This window comes from Castor canadensis, chromosome 1, assembly GCF_047511655.1.
Source record: "Castor canadensis chromosome 1, mCasCan1.hap1v2, whole genome shotgun sequence".
In the NCBI taxonomy this organism is placed as follows: domain Eukaryota; kingdom Metazoa; phylum Chordata; class Mammalia; order Rodentia; family Castoridae; genus Castor; species Castor canadensis.
The window spans coordinates 27620361-27639216 of NC_133386.1; the positions used below are offsets into that span (position 1 = coordinate 27620361).

The following is an 18856-nucleotide window of genomic DNA, read 5'->3' on the forward strand; positions in this document are numbered from 1 at the left end:
CCTGCACCTCACATTTCTTCATGCACACACTCCTTTCAGTGTAGCCCTAAATCTTTCTGTTGGGACTACCCCAAGAGAGATCCCACCAGTCAAGTGTCAGTGTAAGTCACAGATACATACGGTGTTTAGTGTTTTGTTTTTTTAGTGTTTCAACCATTAAAAAAACTCAGTTTAAGATAGAAAAGTCTTATGTTAACAGAAGACTTGCAGTATGAATAATAGTCAAGAATGGTTATTCTGTGAGTGAAATCATTTCAAAATGTTCACTGCAATGGGAACTGTGTTTTGAAAGCATCAATCACAAGAAATGTTTTTGTCTTAGTCTCATAAGCAGCTAACAATAGAAAATAAAATTCTGTGGGCTGGCGTGATACTGCATACCTGTGATCTCGGGGATGTAGAGGTAGGAGGATTGTAGTCTAAGGCCCTTACAAAAAGCATGAGGTCTCATCTTAAAACAAAATGGGCTGGCGTGTGGCTCAAATGGTGGAACACTCAAACTTAAGACCTTGAGTTCAAACCTCAGTACCAACAAGAAAAAAAGAAAACGTCTAGCAATTATAGATCAGAATACCCACCTGCCTGCTAGACAAATATATAATGAGGTTTTTTTTTTAATCATATGTAGTTTTATTCAGGAAACATGATTTTTGATAATGATCATGATTAGAACTTGGTTCTACTGTACGGACAACAGATTGAGCTGATTTTTGGAGGCAGGGTCTTGCTATAAAGCTTAGGCTGGCCTCAGACTGCCTGTCTCAGCTTCTAGATTGCCAGGAGAACAGGCTGGTACCACCACACTCAGCTTTGTTTTGTTTTTGAATTTTACATGGCTATTTCCCTTCTGATTTGAACTTTTAAAATTATTTTTTAATAATTTGACTGCAGGATGAACAATAATATTCATGAACTCATAAAACAGAAGGAATTCTGGTTATGTTGCTGTCAGTTCTGTTAGGCCAGTTTGTATGTCGGCCCTACCTTCTACACCCAGAGCATTTCCCTTGCTTGTTTTTTTTTTTTTTTTTTTTTTGGTTTCTTGTTTTTTTTGTGATACTGTAGATTGAACCCAGTGCCTGTGCCTGCTAGGCAAGCTCTATACCACTGAGCTGCATACTCAACCCTTGTATTTGTACTCTGTTCTAGATTGAAACAGGCCTTACTAACATGCGCAGACTGGCCTCAAACTTGCAGTACTTCTGCCTCTGCCTCCCAAGAGGCTGGGATTGCAGGCTTGAACCATCATGCCCAGGTCTTTCTTGTTTTTAAAGTCATTCTTCTAGACTGAACTTTAATGCCCTGTGTGAAATGACTCTAAAGCAAAAGTATCAGCAGGTACACAGGACCTGGTGTGCTTTTCATGCCAGGGTTAGTGTGTATTTCACCAGCACCACACCTTCCCATTCACACTTTAGGAAGTTGGAAGGCATTCCCTGTTACAGTTCTGTCTGTGCTCGTCTGCTCCCCTCATTCCATAGCCTTCCTTTTGACTTCATCCACTTACATCACACAACAAACTAGTAAACTGAATGTTCATTTTGCCATGTAAGAAAAACGAGTCTTATTTCTGGCCTTTAAGTTACCTTTAATCTGTCCACTTGGAAAACTGCAGGTAGGAAGGTCGTAGAAGTAGAGCTGAGAGCATCCGGCCTAGTGCTCCTTCCTTCCACTGCGGGCCTGGAACGCACAGTCCTGCATGCTGCCTGTCAATTAGCGCTCTTTCCATCTGTTTTAGATCCAGACAGGCGGTCAGTTTCCACCATGAACCTCTCCAAACATGTCGATCCTGTCATTAGCAAGCGGCTCTCGTCCTCCTCTGCAACTTTGCTAAACTCTCCAGATAGAGGTACAGTCAACGGAAAACAAAAATGTGTTTCTGTCATTTACTTAATGCTTTTTGTTCTGGATGTTTACAGATGAAAATAAGCGTCTGAAGTTGCTTTCCCTGCATTTCTTAAATAGGAAGAAAAAACTTCAGAGTAATAAAGCAATAACTGGCCGAGCAGCACTGTCCTTGCAACGAACAGTCCCCACTTAGGACGTGGCTGAGTGCTTGCATTTAGCAGTGATGAAGGTGGTGCTTCTCTCAACTTTTTGTAAATGAGTACAGCTCCAGAAATCACCCGCTAATCCACCCAAGTGCAAATAAGCTTGGTTATGAACACGGCTTTTACCTCAATCACTCTGTCTATGGCTTGCACCTGTACCTTGAGAATTCCAGGCTCTGACTTTCTGAAGAGAATGTTAAACGATCCATGGCAGTACATGTCATTTTGCCAATCCATTTACCCAAACATTTCTCACTGCATTCCTCATGTGTGTGATTGGGTGTTTTGGTGTCCATGTATTTACTTATGAAGGATTTGACCTAACTTCAAGACTATCATCATCATTACAGCTTTCCTGAAAAGTTGAATAATCATAGTCCTCCAATTAATATCTGAATTTTGAGTTTTATGCATCCTATGGATTTACAGTACATGGATGCTGAGTTATTTATAAAGTAAAAGTTTTATATTACATTTATTATAGAAGGAACAATCAAGCTTATAAAATAAGCTACTTGTTCTACAGAACTAAGATGATTTAAAATAAAGCCAAAGAATTATCGTGTAATATAAAAGCACATACAAAAGTAGAAAATCATGGTTATTTTGAGTACTTTAGTGAGAAACTGGAAAGTTTCCCTGTCTGTCATTTGACAAGGCATGTAACGTGTGTGTTCTATATGTATGTATATCCTTATAAATTTTGTATTGTATCAAAGCTGCTATGGTGGTGTAATGTTGCATATTATATGAGTGTTAATATTATCTTGGAAACAGATCTCATAAAGCAGTAAATGTTTGTACAACTTCCTAGTCTTGCCTTTTAACCAAAACTATTCCATTTTAATTTAATTTGCATTAATCACTTATATTAGACATGTAGTCATTAGAGGCCTTTCATGTTAAAATATTATTAAATTTTCTTTGATAAATTATCCTTCATTTTCAAACCTATTTCCTTAATATAGCATGGAAATGCTGCTCTTACAGTTGTCTGTTCACCTTTTCTTTCGAATTAGTCATGGCACTTTCATACTTTAGTGAACCTGGGTCTGAGACAAGCCACAATTAGGATTTTATAACACTTTTAAGTTAAACCTTGCTTACTGCCTCCTACAGTCATTCCCATAGCTGAAATTAGGATGAGGATGAGAGCAGGCAGACAAACAATAAAGTGGACAATGTCCTGTCCCTGTCTCTGTGGAATGACAATGTTGGTGGTCTGTGTCCGCTAGAAATAAGATGATGTGTTGTGGACTCTATGACAATATTCTAATTGGATACTCTTCAGGTAATACGGTCTTCCAACTGAGAAACAGCTGTTGGATTGGATCATCTATTATTCCAGTTGAGGTAACGGAGTCCCTCATAGGTTGATAGTCTGACTTTTAATGTCCCATAGGCTAATTACTGCAGGAGAGGGACTGGAACTGTGATCACCAGCTTCCCAGCGTGTGGTTGCTGTGCTGCACCTGCAGTCCTTACATGCAGGGTAGCCTTCTCAGGTTGACTCAGTGCATTCATCCTTTGGGTAGGTTAGAAGAGGAGGTAGAACACCAGGGCAGCAGAAGTTCAGCAATCGGTCCATCACTGTAACCAGGAAACTATCCCTTGATTCGTGATTCAAGTGCACATCTAGAAAGTTGAATCTTAGGCTAGACTAGTAGAGGAAGTGCACTGAATTCAAGAATTCTACTTCTCTACCCCTTTATCAAAAGACCTGTGAGTGAGTTCCTGCCTAACAAACCAGGATGGCCTGGTGGGGATTCCCATACAGAGAAGAATTTTTTTTTAAGTTAGGCAAAACCCTCTTTAGGATAGGTAGGCTTAGGCCTTTCGATAAGAGTAGCAACTCTTCTGAATTTGAATTTCTCTGATTTTGAAATATAGTTATTTACTGCTAGCTATTTTTAGAAGTTTAAGTTAGTAGCCTTTGTGGACAAATATGTCGAGGGGATGTGTGCCATTCTTAGATTGTTTGAGCTGCCTCAGTCCTCTGTCAGTGGCCTTAAAGCTGATATTAAATTGAGGCTGGTAAAAGTATCATCTGGTAAAAGTCACTTCCCCCAGAAGTGCTTGCCTGGACCCTCCAAAGCTAATGGAGACCGGCCGTAGATCTGTGCGTGTGCAGTACTGGTTTTTAGGTATTTTGGTTACTACACTTGAATATAGTGTTATATGAACTGATAAACTCACCTGCTTTAAAGGAAATTTCTGATTACAGAATGTGTTTATAATTGGGGCAACACAGAAAATGTTGCTATTTGAATTTTTTGTATTACAAGTGTATCTTCTGAGACAGGGACTAGTTATATTACCCAAGCTGGCCTCAAACTGGACATCCTCCTGCCAAGTACTGGGATTGCAGACATATGCCACCATGCCCAGCTAGCTCATTATCTTTAAACTATCTACTTAACTAGCTTTTTCTGAAGACAGAATACTAGGGAGTTTTTTTAAAGTAAGGGTGAAGTTGCCTTCTTTTTGCTTAAAATTAGTCAATATGTTTCCCTATAGTCTACATCAGAGGACACAGTGGTGGACCTTAAGCTGAATTCTGCCCAGAGCCTGCTCTGTGTAACCTGAGCAGTGCTCTTATTCTTGATTTAATTGGAATTAATTTCCAACATTTAAAATATGGAAGATTTCATATAGTACTTAGGTTTCCTTTCTCTAATGAAAAAATTTAGGATCTGTCAACATTTGCCTAATTTCTGCCCAGACCCCTTACCTGAAACTGAACAGTGGTTTGGGGCTTATGTGAGGAGTGTGCCAGTGCAGATATGCAGGATGTTCGTTTAGCTCAGGTCACTTTCTTATATTCACTTGTGTGGCCCAAGGCCTTCGACTTGGCCTCCCCTGATGTGGGTGTCTGACATGGGAACTGACAGCATCTCATTTTTAAGTGCTAAAATAGAGTTAGTGCCATAGACTTCCACTGTAGTTACTATCTCCTCCTTCTGCTTTTTAATCTTAAAAATCAGGACCTGCGAGTGGAAAAAGACATGAACTAACTCCTTCACTAACCTCTACTAAAAAGCTGCTGTATGAAAGGTAGAGTGTTAGTTATGTGTGTGGTAGAAGGGAAACATTTCTCTTAGCAAAACCTTTCATTCACAGTATTGGGATTTGCTTTACACACAAGCTCGAGTGGGTTTATAATGATCTCTATTTGAAGCAAATTCTGTAAGCGATGCCCTAAGGACTCATAGAAATAAAGTAATTGGACTTCTTTAATGGAGAAAAAGACTTATCTTTTCAGGGCTGTCTTCTCTCTGCAGTTCTAAGCCACTGGCACTCTACAGTTTATCTCTGAAAGCAGGCCCTCTTCTTCCTTGCCTTTCTTGTCTGTTCAGCATGCAGTGCTGTTGAGATTTTCAGTTACTCCTCAGCACATGTTTCTCATTGATTTATTCTGTGACTATATTCTAGTTGAGGCACTGCCCTACTGTCGTTTAATCATGCCCACCCATGGCACTTTCTACTAACTTTAGCTATGGGCTGTGATAGTTTTTATAACAGATCTTTTTTATTCATTTCTCAGTATTTAATTTAGCCATGGAGAGTCTCCTGCATAATACACAGAAAAATCTAATGAATAATTCACTAACTCTTTTAATAAACAAAAAATCTAATGATTAATCCACTAGTTCTAAAATTCACCAGAGCTTTGATAAAATAGCCACTCTTTTCAAATAAAGTCAGATGATTAAGGAACCCAAATAGGAACATATTTTTTCTTGTAGCAATATATGGCTTTTATGGACTAAAACTAACTTCCCAGAATTTAAGTGCCATTCCTTTAAAAGATGATGTATATGAGATTGGTATAAGAACACCTCCTCCAGAGGCTCAGGGACTTGCACCCAAAGAATGTAGAACAAACAGAAGTGGCCTTGTGAGGTCTTGACAGTTTTAAAGACTTTCCTAAGTGATTTATGGGTATGTTCCAAAACAGAGCTATGTGATCGCTTTACTGTAGTGACATTTGTAAGGGGTTGCAAGCTTCTTCTCTATTTTTGGACAATCCCTTCTATGTTAGCATATGACACCTAGAAGCTAACAGTATGAACAAAGCAATTGATTCATTATCAGCACACAATTCCTAACCATGGCCTCGCCAAGCCCCGGTGCATTTGAACCATCTATCATTGCATTATTTTTGAGTTTGTTTTCTAGACTCTTCAGGTACCCACTAGTCATCTTCAGGATTATGTTTTATATTAGATTTGGGGTTTCTGTTTAATTTTATCTTGCTTCTACTTTAGCCTTGATCCTCAGCCAAAATTTTTTACATTGTTGCCAAACAGGGACCTGAAAGAGCTTGGCTTGCTGAATGGAGAGAACAAAAGAAACCCCATACAGACCTGTGCATGGGTCCCTTTCACTGTCTTCCAGCCAACCCCCCTCAGTTGCCCAAATAACAACCGGTGGAGATCTAGCATGGTTTATTGGGGGCCCTTTCTATCTTTATGTAAGTCTGGTCTTCCATTAACCTGCCCACACTTCTGTTGGGGTTTTTTTCTTCCAGATACTTAAAGCCTATTAGCTGAAATGTGTGCCCTCAGCCCACTAGCCAGCCCAAAGCCCACCAGATAGGTTCCACCCTCAAGTTTTTGACACATGCCAGATCTCTAGTTGAAATGACACTTCTATTTCAAGACCTGTTTACTACAAAAGGAGCAAAATTAGCAAAATCCATGACTCAAAACTCCTTTAAAGCTTGCCACAAATGTAACACCTTGAGGACAGGCAATGTTTGCGGAGTAGCTGCTCCCTGGGGCCCTGACTCAGCCAGCTGTCCCCCCTGGAGAACTGCTCACTCCCAAAGGCCGTGTGTGCGGAGGCAGTAGGTCTGATCTGATGTTCTGTACTTTTGGCCCTGGAAAGAATGCTTCTAACATCTTGCTTATGTGGTGACATTTAGCTCGACGCCTGCAGCTCAGCCCGTGGGAGAGCAGCGTTGTTAACAGACTGCTGACGCCCACACATTCATTCCTGGCCAGAAGTAAAAGCACAGCTGCCTTGTCTGGAGACACAGGTAAAGCCATCCAGGCGGAACTTTCCTGGTGAGGTAAAGTCCTCCTTGTGAAGCCCATCCGCACTGCCTGTGTCCACCTAATCCTACTTCTGATTTTCCTGGTGTGTGCTTCCCTCTGCTCGGGTGGAAATGTCTCTTGGTGTTAGTTTTGTGCACCTGGCATTGTTTCTTCTTCACATCCGCTCAGCACTTATCTGGACACCAGACACCAGGCAGACCGACAAAGTCCCTCCCTGTGCTCAGATGGCTTCAACTGCCACTAACTCTTCATGAAGTTACCAGGGGAAAAAAAAAGTATCCCTTAACCACCTTTCTGTCTGCCCCTGTATCTCAGCAGATGATCAAAGGTAGATATGATTTAATATTGAATACTAATATGTGAACTTGGTGATAAAATGAACATAAGCTTGTTACATAAGCATAGACTTTCTTAATGTGGCTAGAAGCTTATCCTGCTGCACCAGTCTTTTATACATAACCTAGGACTTGTGGAGAAGGCTAAGTAAAGTAAAGGCTAATTGCTTACCTGTTCTATTCATTATGAGGATAGTGGCACATGTCTGTAATCCCAGTTCCTCAGGAGGCAGAGGTAGGAGGATCTCCATCTGAGACTGGCCCAGACGTAAGGAAGAGACCCTATCTGAAAAACAGATACAGTCTCTTGCCTAGCAAGCATGAGACCCTGAGTTCAATCCCGAGTAAGGCCAAAGAAATTTTAAAAAGGAAGAAAAAAGAAAATATATACAGCATACATACTCCTGGCTATTAAATTATTATTAAAAATGTTTTAAAATGCAAAACCTGCCTAAATGAGTCAATTTAATGAGAAGTTAGTGTGGAGCTCAGAGGTGATTAAGAAAGGTCCATATAGGTTTTTGGTACCATTTCTCTCCTGGTGAGGTGTTTTGATTTTCCCAACCCTCTTTGGACACAGCTGGTGCGTCTGTGTAACCAGTCTAGCAGCCTTCATCTCTGGTACTTAGGGAGTTGCATACTACCCTTGAAAAGATTCCTTTAAAACTGCTTTGCCTCTGCAAGCCTCTTCATGTCCACTAGCCTGGGTTTTATGGTGTCTTTCATTTGTGGTGCCCAGTGAGCAGAGTAGTCTCACAGTGCCTCTGTGAGTCAGTGAAGACAGCAAGCACAGGCACCCCCACCTTCTGGAAGCTAAGTGTAGTGACAATACCTGTCTTCTACCACTTAGAAACTGGTGAACTGGAGCCTACACATGTTCCCTTCTCCCTCTTGGCCCTCACACTGCCTCTGAGATTTTTCAAAAAGAAAAAGTACACTATTTCCAAGATGGTTTATTTCTTATGCCTGTGAATTTCATACTTTTCTGCAAGGCATGAAAGATTTTCATCACATTGAAGAACCTTTCCACCTGTTTCATAGGCTCACCATAGGGTATGGCCATCATGCATCTGAATCCCTCCATCAGACGTTGTGTTATGCTGAAGACAGCCTCGGAGCTAGAGAATTGTGTGTCTTTGTGGTTTCTGCCATCACTAACTTTTGTCAATTCTTTCACTCTTTCTCTAGTCTTTTTCCAACACCATTTCCTCATTTCCACCCATTTTCTGTGCCTGTCTTCCCCGTCTTCTTGGCTGTTTTGCTTGGTCGTGGTGCTTTTTACCTGCAAATTGGCTCTTCTTTACTTTGCAATGTTTCCATTCTCCTTTTCACCCAATAATATATTTCTGTAACTTATTTTAGTGCCAAACAGGGCATATCCTTTATATGAGTTGCCTGTTTTATTAATATATTCCCTAAATCATTGTTACCATTGCACTGATACAGCTTCTGTTGAATGCAACAAAGCTCTCGATTTTTACAAAAAAAATTCCATTTGAAATTTATATATATATATATATAAATGTCTCCCACTTGTCTTTTCAAAGATACTTTGTCACTTTGGTTTTTCCATGTACTCGCTGATTATTCTTTTCTGTCTTGTCTCTTGACTCCATCTTACTCACAGCTGCCATTGACAGAAGGGTGTCCTGCGTACATAGGTAACTTTACAGCTGCAGATGAAAGCAGCCATCCTTAGCCCGGGGACTGCAGACCCCGAGCAAGCCATAGAGTCCTTGAGAACTGGAAACCCAAACCCTCTTATTTGTAGCCATTGCTTTGAGTCTACTTTTCCATGCCCATTTTTTCCAGAACATGTAAAATGCTTAGACTACCATTTGCACATGATAGGCTCTCAATAAGTGTTAGTCTTCTGTTAGGCAGGTTTTTCCTTCTCTGCTATACTCTAGCCACTTGAACTGCATTATCTTTGCTCTGTACCCACTATTTCGTATCTTAAAGGAGTTAATACATACTAATTACAAAGAGTAGTGGAATACTTTCTCAGATTTCCATGAGGTGTTTAGGTTTAATTAAACTACTTGGTAAATGAGGAGTATTCTGGATGAAAAATCACTGTATAGTGCTCTTGCAGTTTCTTTAGAAGGAAAAGATTATTTGAACAACTGATTTGAAGGTTTCTATTTTCTCAATAATTGCCATTCAGGATAGCAATGAACTCTATAGTATTTAATATACTTGGAATTTGTAATGTTTGTTTTAGCCAGAAGGTTTTCTTTGGAAAAATTAAATTTGAGAATGTTTTTATATAGCCTACAGTTAAGGATATTTTGAACCTGTGTTTAATGTTTCCTCAACACTATAATAAAGAATAAACCAGAAGGCATGAGGAGACTAGATTTATCCAGGGTGGTTTTAGGAAATGCTCCATAGATACCTCATGAAATTGTTATTTTCTGCCAGGCATGGTGGTGCATACCTGTAATCCCAGCACTTGAGAAGCTGAGGCAGGGGGATTGTGAGCATAAGGCCAGCCTAGGCTACGTAGTGAGTTCCAGTCCAGCCTGGCCTACATAGCAAGACCCTGTCTCAAAAAGAAAAGAAAAGAGAGAAAGAAAGAAAGAAAGAAAGAATTCATTATTTTCCAGTAGATGGAAAAGATCATTTCATCATATTTCAAAAAATACTCCTTCACATTCCTGTGCTTCATTTCTTTTTCTTCGTCAGACCCATGATCTCGGGGCAGGCTGTTTCCTCAGATTCCTTGATTCTTGAGTGAAGCGAAGGACCTGGCTGAGCCCTGGGCACTGTGTGCCTCTCCTCCTGGTCATTTATCCCTGATGTGCCTTATGCTGGGATGCCATTTCTAGAACGCTCTTGGCTGACTTGGAAGAATTTGCATTGATAACTTCTTTCCTCATCTGGGAAATGCACATGCCTTGTGGCACTGAAGGGGAGAGTATTTTCAAATAGTTTTCCCTGTGATCACAACAAGCAGAATGACCAGAGGTTCTCCTTCCTCACAATGCACTCATCCTTCATTACTAAGGAGACAATAAAACTTTATGTCACACGTGTGAAACACACAAGTTCTTTTAAGGAGAACTGAGGAAACTGCAGTGTTTTAGTTTATCCTAAGAAATGATTTCTGACCCCAGATGATGGGGAAAGACTACAGTTTCCAGACTATTTACTGCTCAACCATTCAGTGATAACCAGGGGAGGCATTTATCGAAAGAGATATTAATAAAAATGAAATCTAGGGGTGTAGCTCAGTGGTAGAGCACTTGCCTAGCATGCAGGAGACCCTGAGTTCCATCCCCAGCACAGCAGAAGAAAAAAGATACAATCTGATCACTTTTCTGTGTACACGTTAAACCAAAATAACAAATTTATTAATACTACTACCTTTATTTGGCATAACAGGATTGCCACAACAGCTCATTGATAAAGTCATTTTATAACCTGGTCCCAATGCATAGTACTGTCCTCAGGAGTCATGTTTGTCTTTTTATTTTTTATTATTATTATTTCTGGAAACAAGATTTCTAAATGAAGTCTAAAAGTTATTGCTCAGAATAACTTGATCAATGACAGTGTGCTTTGAAGCTGGTCAGAAATTGTGGCTTTTCAAACAATATTCTATCTCAAGTAAAACTGTAAAAGCTATTCATGATTCAACCTTACTTTGTGGCACTTCTAGCATAGTCACGTTCTTTACACCATTTTATATAATTCTTCCTCCTCCTCGTGTTCTACTGCTGCTTCTTACCGTCAAATGCCTTGGCTCTTGGAAAACCCAGAGCATCCATCAGTTTACCATTACATAGATAAAACATTTATCAGATTCTTCTAAGGAAGTTATTTCTTATCCCTGTCTTCACACCCGATAAGATCGGTCATTTAATGTTTTAAAATTTTAGTTGCTTGATTTTTCCCCACTGGTTGTTCACTTTTGCTCTTGGAAGAGTTGTGGTACACCTCGCTTGCCTGCTTGCACACTTCCTCTCCACCTTTTTGGTCCATCTTAAAGCTAATTAGAAAAAATACGACTGTAAGCCAGTTATATAAAAATTGTCACTGTTGTAGCATTTTATAAGAACCATAGGTTTATAGGAAAATAAGGCCATGTGCTCCAAGATTGCTTGATTACATCTTTGTCTCTAACCAGGATTTAAAAAGACAAATAGCAATAGATTCCCTTTTTAACTTGTATGTGCCTGCCTTTGGGCACGTCTTAACTCACAGGAAGGAGAGTTGTGCTGGTTTGGGGCACCTTTAGGTAATAACGTCTTCTCCCTACTCTTCTATCTCTGCTTCATTCCTTCTCCTGAACCTGCTTTTGGCTTTCTTCACCTGCTCCTGGCACTCATGTGTGTAAAACCAATCACCTACACCCTAGTTATCCCCATTTGTCCTCGTTCAGCATCTTGCAGCCCCACCATCATGCCCTACAAAGCCGCACACTCTAGAAACGCAGCGGAGCGACCAAAACTCTTTGTCACACCACCCGAGGGCTCTGCGCGCAGGAGGACCGTGCACGGCACAGCGGTGAGTAGTGGGCGCAGCTGGCGAATCTGGGAGCAGTGCTGTCTCTGCAGAGCAGACCCTGACCCAAGTTGTGCTGTGGGTGTGAGACCGGACAGTCACCATACCCCCCCATCTCATATCGGGCCAGCTGGGTGGTCCTGCCCACCCACTTCCTTTCCACTTGGGGATTTTTGCTCTCCCATAAATAGTTCTGATAATGCAATTAAGCAGTACACTTCACAGAGTTATGTCACTTCCAGAATAACAGAAATATTTGATGTTGCTGAAAGAAAAGGGAGACAGTAAAAGGCATTGAAAAGTAAACATGTCACCATTTGCTCATTTACCTTAGCAATGATAATTTCAACCAAGAGCCAGGAAAGAAACTACTTGGTAAAAATCTGATGAGAAGTGAGATTTTTATATTGTGTCAAAGTAGTTCCTTAAAAGGCATTTATTAGTTACAAAGGGAAAACAAAGATTTGTACTGGGGAAACATGGAAGAAATCACCACTAGTAGGTGATCAAAGTAGATGTCATTACTAATGACAAGAAATGACATGTGCCTCTTACTGCCATGCACTGAGAAGGGCCTTACATGTTAAGTCTGTGCTAATCCTTCACAACCGAAGTCAAGGGCCTGTGTATTTCTTGAAATTCAAGGTAATGAAAAGGAAAGAAAGTTTGAAGAAATTTGAATTTACAGATGAAAGCTGTTCTTTGCTCAAGCATGGGAGGGTGGCTGACCTGTCCGCTGAGGCCTGTATGCAAAGAAGTATGGTGTCAGAATACTTTGAGTTTTGCAAGTGAGAAAACCACACAGCCTGCAGGTGGGCCTGGACTGCTGCCCTGTATCTGGAGGCTGGCCAAGCTTCTAAAACTCAAGACGAGGAATTTCTATCCTGCTTATTAGCTAATCCCTACCAAAGCCCAGATTTTAAAACATGGTGGGGAAAAAAAAGTTTTAAAAAACACTAATTGTTTGCTAAATAACCACCTCTTGAAAGGCTATCAAGCTGCACTGTAAACTCAAGTTTTGCAAGTGAGGAATATAATTTGTACTTGTTATTACTGGCTAGGTAGCTGAGCTCCTGTTAATTTTCATCACCTATAGTCAGTGAGGTAATTTGTATGTCTCCGGGAATCTTTCTTTGACACCCTGTTTAAACTATGTTTATTTGGTATGGTTGAAAGATGCAGACATTATTCTGTGATTTTGGACACTGTACTTTATTTTTTCATTCTTGTGCTGAGTAGGGGTACACTGTAGCATTTACAAACAAACATATCATTCTTGAATTCACCCTCTACACTGCTCTTCCCCATCTCCCTCCCCTGATTCCTGGAACAGTTTCAACAGGGATCATTTTTGCGTTTACATACACGTGTGCACATTATTTGCACCATATTCATCCTCCCACCCCTTTCCCCCATACCTCCCCCCTCCCACCAGTGCCAACCATGCACTCCCTCCCCCAGAGCCTGTTCTGCCCTCCTATTCTTCAATTTTATAGAAGAAAAAACATAAAAGATAAAGAGAGAAACATGGTGCTTTTGCTAGTTTGAGATAAAGATAGCTACACAGGGAGATTCCTTGTGTTGTTTCCATGCATACATTACAACCCCAATTGTTGTGTTACAATCCCAACTGGTTCATCTCTTCCAGCCCTCTTCACTCCTCTCTAGTCCCCTTCCCATGGTGGTCCCAGCCAGTTAAGATTTCTATAGTCATTCCTGTACAGTGAGCACATCAAGTTTTAGGTTTCCTTCCCTTGCCCTATCCCTTCTTACACAGCCTCCCCTTAGTGTGACCCGTTGGACCCCGAACTTTAAAGGACTCACCAGGCCCCAGGTCTCATTGCTTCTCTCCCATGATATAGTGTGACTCTTATATGACCTTTTCTTTAATCTTCCCAGAACAATTCAGATGTAGAAAGATGTGGACGCTCCTAAGGCTTCCCTTGGAGGAGAGCCTGGTGGCTTTGCCTACAGGCATTTTCTTTCAAACCCCTCAGGCATCAGTGTATAATTCATGACTGCAACAGGACTGCACCCTGGAAGCCAAAGGTTCATCCACCTTTGATGTCTGTGAAGTTTTAATTCATTAGCCTCCTGGTGTGGCAAGATCCTGGCTGGGGACCAAAGTGACAGTGAAACAGAATGGTTTGGGGTGCTTATAGGGCAGAAAGATATATCTTGTAGTAAAAGCAAAAACTGACACTGCTTCGAGGAGTAGAAGGCTGAGCCTAACAGAAATCAGGGGGCTGGTTGTCACAGCAGCACAGCTTTGTCAGTGTTTTCTCTTTAATGCCTTCCTCTTTCTCTGGGTGGCCAATTACTTCTCATCTCCTTACAACCAAATATCGTAGCAAATACCCTCTGCCAGAAAGTGACGACTGGAGTTGCACTGTAGAATCCAGTAATGTGGCCTGGCCACATTGAGCACTTGAAGAGTAACTAATGAAGCTGACAAACTGAATTTTTAATTAAAAAATTTTTTTTGATTGTGAAGCTGGGCATGTCAGTGTACACCTATAACCCCAGCACTTGGGAAGCTGAGGCAGGAGGATTGCCGGTTCAAGGCCACCCTAGGCTACATAGGAAGACCCTGTCTCAAAACAAAAAAAATTTGATTGTGGTTAAAAAAAAAAAAAAAACACTTACACAGTTGTTTCAGTTCAGTGTCAGATATATTCACACTATAGTGTGCAACCAATCTCTAGAACTTTTTAAATCTTGCACACCTGAACCACCATGCACGTTAAACAACTCTCCCCCTCCTCCTTCCCTGACCCCTGGCAACCACCATTCTACTTTTTGTTTCTGTAAATTTGACTGCTTTAGCTACCTCATAAGTAGAATCAGAAAATATTTGATTTGTTGTGACTTATCTTATGATAATGTCCTCAAGGTTCATCCTTGGAGCATGTGTCAGAATTTCCTTTTTAAGGCTGAATAATAATCCATTGTATATGTTTGCCACATTTTGTTTATCATCCACGGGCCGACTTTTGGGTTGCGTCCACCCCTTGGCTATTGTGAATAGTACTGCCATGAACATTGTATGTGAGTATGTCCTGGAGCGCCTGCTCTCATTTCCTTTGCATAATTTCAAAAATGCAGTAGGTTCTGTTTAATTTTGTTTGTGTAGAGGTATGCAGTGCTAGGGATTGAACACAGGACTATGTGCATGCTAAGCAAGTGCTATACCTCTTAAGCTATGCCCCCCAAGCCTTCTATTTTAGTTTTTTTGAGGAAAAGAACTGTGTTCCAAGTGGCTGTACCATTTTACATTCTTCCCAGTCGCAGTTTCTCCACATCCTTACCAACACTGTTGTTCTCTGTTTTTTATGGTAGCCATCCAGGTGAGTGTGAGGCAACCTCATGGTGGTTTTGATTTGCTTCTCTAGGACCATCGATGTGGTGTATCTTCCTTCCACCAGCATATTGGCAGTTGGTGTAGCACATTTGGAGAAATGCTGATTCAAGCTCTCCCCCTCTTTTTCCTTGTGGTGCTGGTGATCCAACCCATGGCCTCACACACCAACATGCCAGGGAAGTGCGCCACCCCTGACCTGCGTCACCAGCCCCTGCCCATCTTTTCATCAGGTTACTAGCTGTTGAGTTACAGGAATTACTTACACATTCTATATGTTAACCCCTTCTCAGATAGAAGTGTTTTTTAAGTTTGTTGTTGTTCCATTTGTCCATTTCTGCATTGTTGCTTATGCTTTTGATGTTAGACCCAACAGATCAGTACCAAATGCTGTGGCATGAAGCCTCCCACCTGTTTTCTTACAGTTTGACGTTTTTAAGTCTTGCACTTAGGTCTTTAATTCATTTTGAGTTCATGTTTTGCCTAGCATATAGGAAGGTCCAGTTCTGTCCTTTTTCATGAACGTATCCAGTGTTCTCAGTGCCATTTGTTAAAGAGTGTTCTTTCCGCACTGACTGGTCCTGGGATTTCACCATCTGTGCAAGGGTTTATTCTGGGTTCTCTAGTCTTTTTCATTGGTGTGCCTGTCTTTACACTAGTACCATACCTTTATGACTACCGTAGCTTTGTAGCATGTTCTAAAATCAGGAAGTATGAGACCGCTTTGTTTTCAAGATTGTAAAGTCTCTGTCCTGTAGGTAGGTTGTCCAGCTGACCGATGTGGCAGCTTGCTGTGTTTGTCCCCTCAGCACCGTAGAACGTTTGTACAGGTGGCTGGCATTACCTCAGATCAGGATGAGCATCAAGGGCCTCTGCATGTGTGGTACTCAAAAGGGGGGCTGGATATTGAAGCCATGGCAGGACTAAGAGGGAAGAACAAATCTGCCGGCTGGGGCAGGGGGGTATTACCTAAGAGTGGATTTCCATTCCCTGGGCGATTGACTGAAGGAGAAAGAAGTAATTGGCTCAGTAGCACTTTGGTAAAAAGATGACTGTCTGAGGATCACACACATTTATGTCAGTTAATTTCCTGACCCCTATCCCATCAAAGCACAGGGGAAGGGAGTTATCCCCAGACTGCACATCCTACCTTGCCCTTCCTGGCTGACTTTTCCATTCAGATCTTTCCTTGATCTGATTTAGCAATGAAAATATTTTGAGAAAAAGAACAAAAAAGACTACTCAAAGTACTTAACTCTGGCCTCCTGGGCCCTGATCTACCAGAGGCAGAGGTGCCATGCAAGTGGAAATGGTGTAGAACTGGCATACCACACAAGGCCCCTCCTGCCCTCTGCATTTCTTCATGTATAAATTCCCGGGGGTCCATGAAAACAATTAAATGTCCCCTCCTATAGTCTACTCAACCAGGCTGCTGCTGAGGAAGAGAGGGAAGAACGCAGGCTCAAGCAAGGCAGAAAAAGAGAGAAGAAAAGCTTTTTTGCCCTATGGCTGAGTGATATTCTGCCCCTTTCTCTGCACCCTTGCAGTCTGCCTTCCCAACAGGTGTTTGTCCAGAAGGTTGCCCAGCAAGCCTCCATTCCATTCCCATCCCAGAATGTGTCAGCCATCTCAGATACTTGAAATGGGTCTGTTTTGCATTTTCTTTCTTACTTTTTCTAGATTGATTTTAGAATCTCAGAACACTTCTTTGCCCATTTCAACTTAGGAAAGATTCCATTTCTCTGGCTGAATTCCTAGTTGGCCATCAGGGGAGGACTGATGTTTTAATCCACTCTTTGATTTCAGTTTCATCCCAGGTAAAGGTCTGTAGAGATACCTAAAATTATCACCTTGAATCTGACTTTCCTTAGAAAGCAAGAGGATAGGAAGTGAGGAAGAACTTGTTTCCATAATGTCAGTATAAGAGGAAAATGCATTAATGTCTGAAATAGCAGGCATGTGAAATTTTTTAAATGCCTAAGCAGTGGTTTGTTTGGGGAATAAAAAAGAGAAAATGAGTTTTAATTAAAAGTAGAATAAATGGAGTGACTCATTTTAACATATGTGAGGGACAAATCAAGTTATGTGAGAGAGACATTTTATACCAGGTAATTTTAGATAGAAAGTATAGGTGCTTTTTAAAAGTCTTATGTTTTTTTTGTTTTGTTTTGTTTTTTTAACAAATATAATCCAAATTACACAGCCAGAACCAATTATTAGTGTCACCTGTGTTCTTTGTTAATTCAGTTACACTATTCAGTTTTAAGCTAATTAAGGGCCTTTTACTTAGGTAGACTAGATCTATATGACTGTTTAGAAAGAATATAATAAACTGTTAAACGGTTTTTAGCTACACTGTTGGCTATTATGAATGTGGTTGTGTCACTCACAGAAAAAAATCTAATGACTGAGTTTCTCTGAACTTAGGGTCATAAAAGAGAGAAAGAAAACGTACTCTTCCACCTTACCTCTGGCACCCGGAGGGCTCTGTCTCCATCTAATCCCAAAACAAGATCACCAGGCCCCGCCCGCCTTTGGTAAGTCAAGTTCACAAGGCTGACAGATGCTGCTTGCTGCAGAATGAGTAGCTTCTGTCCTCAAAGCCAACTACCCACCCACCCACACACAGCTTGGCTTCGACTAAGCTAAGAAAAAAGGGATGGGTCTCTGAAGTGAACCTGTTTCTGCATTTGCCTCATTAAAGTCAAGCACACTGCTTCTCCATAAACACACCTAGCTAAATTGCATCGCTTTCCATAACTGAGTATTCTGGATTCTGACAGGCCCATTCTGATGTGCCTTCTCTCCATGTTGTTTGCTTGCTATGCAGGCTCCCATCCAAGTCCTTTCCTCACTTGCCTGGCACACCCCGACCGGCATCCTCCTTGCCTCCCAGCTCAGTCAAAGCTGCACCTGCTCAGGCCCGGCCCCCATCCCCAGGCAATATCCGCCCTGTCAAGAGAGAAGTCAGAGTGGAACCTGAGAAAAAGGACCCTGAGAAGGAACCACAGAAAGTTGCCAACGAACCCTCAGTAAAAGGCAGAACACCTTTAGTGAAGGTAGAGGAGGCCCCAGTTGAAGAGGGGACACCTGTGGAACCAGAAGCTGGTCCTGGTGAGGATGGATTGACTCATGCTGGGACAGGACATGGGATGGCTGTTCTCTGTCCTTACTCTTCTTCTCCTGTACTCTTTTATTTACCTTCTTCCTAGAGACTTGGAAATCTTACTCTGGGCTTGTTCTTAAGTATAATTGCCTAACATAAAAAACAAGAGATCCATCTGTTCATCCAACAGCTCGTTGTTGGAAACCCAGCATGTTAATTCACACAGGTTTCTGAGCCTTTTGTTGGCTGAGTCCAATCTTTCAGAAACCATGTTGTTCAGAACACCTGCATCAGAGTCATGCATCCCATTAGTTAATCTGCTGCTGGATAACAAAGTACCCCCCAAATTTAGCAGCTTAACACACTGTATCACATTTACTATATCACAATATTCTTGGGGCAGGAATTTGGGGGCATCTTAGCTGGGTGGTTGTGGG

At 41.3% G+C, this 18856-nt stretch overlaps 1 protein-coding gene across 8 annotated transcripts in view; it reads left to right on the plus strand.

Moving 5' to 3' along the window:
• Map7 (microtubule associated protein 7) overlaps positions 1 to 18856 on the plus strand; it is a 165386-nt gene that overhangs the window by 123882 nt on the left and 22648 nt on the right. For 5 of the 8 annotated variants that reach the window (XM_074073762.1, XM_074073743.1, XM_074073754.1 and 2 more), the window contains exons 6-10: positions 1739 to 1849; positions 6979 to 7092; positions 11834 to 11958; positions 17741 to 17850; positions 18144 to 18427. In XM_074073762.1, coding sequence (XP_073929863.1) covers positions 1739 to 1849; positions 6979 to 7092; positions 11834 to 11958; positions 17741 to 17850; positions 18144 to 18427 — 744 coding nt within the window. Of the gene's footprint in view, positions 1 to 1738; positions 1850 to 6978; positions 7093 to 8634; positions 8956 to 11833; positions 11959 to 17740; positions 17851 to 18143; positions 18428 to 18856 lie in introns of those variants that run through there. The other 3 variants (XM_074073774.1, XM_074073796.1, XM_074073792.1) reach the window with 2 other exon arrangements.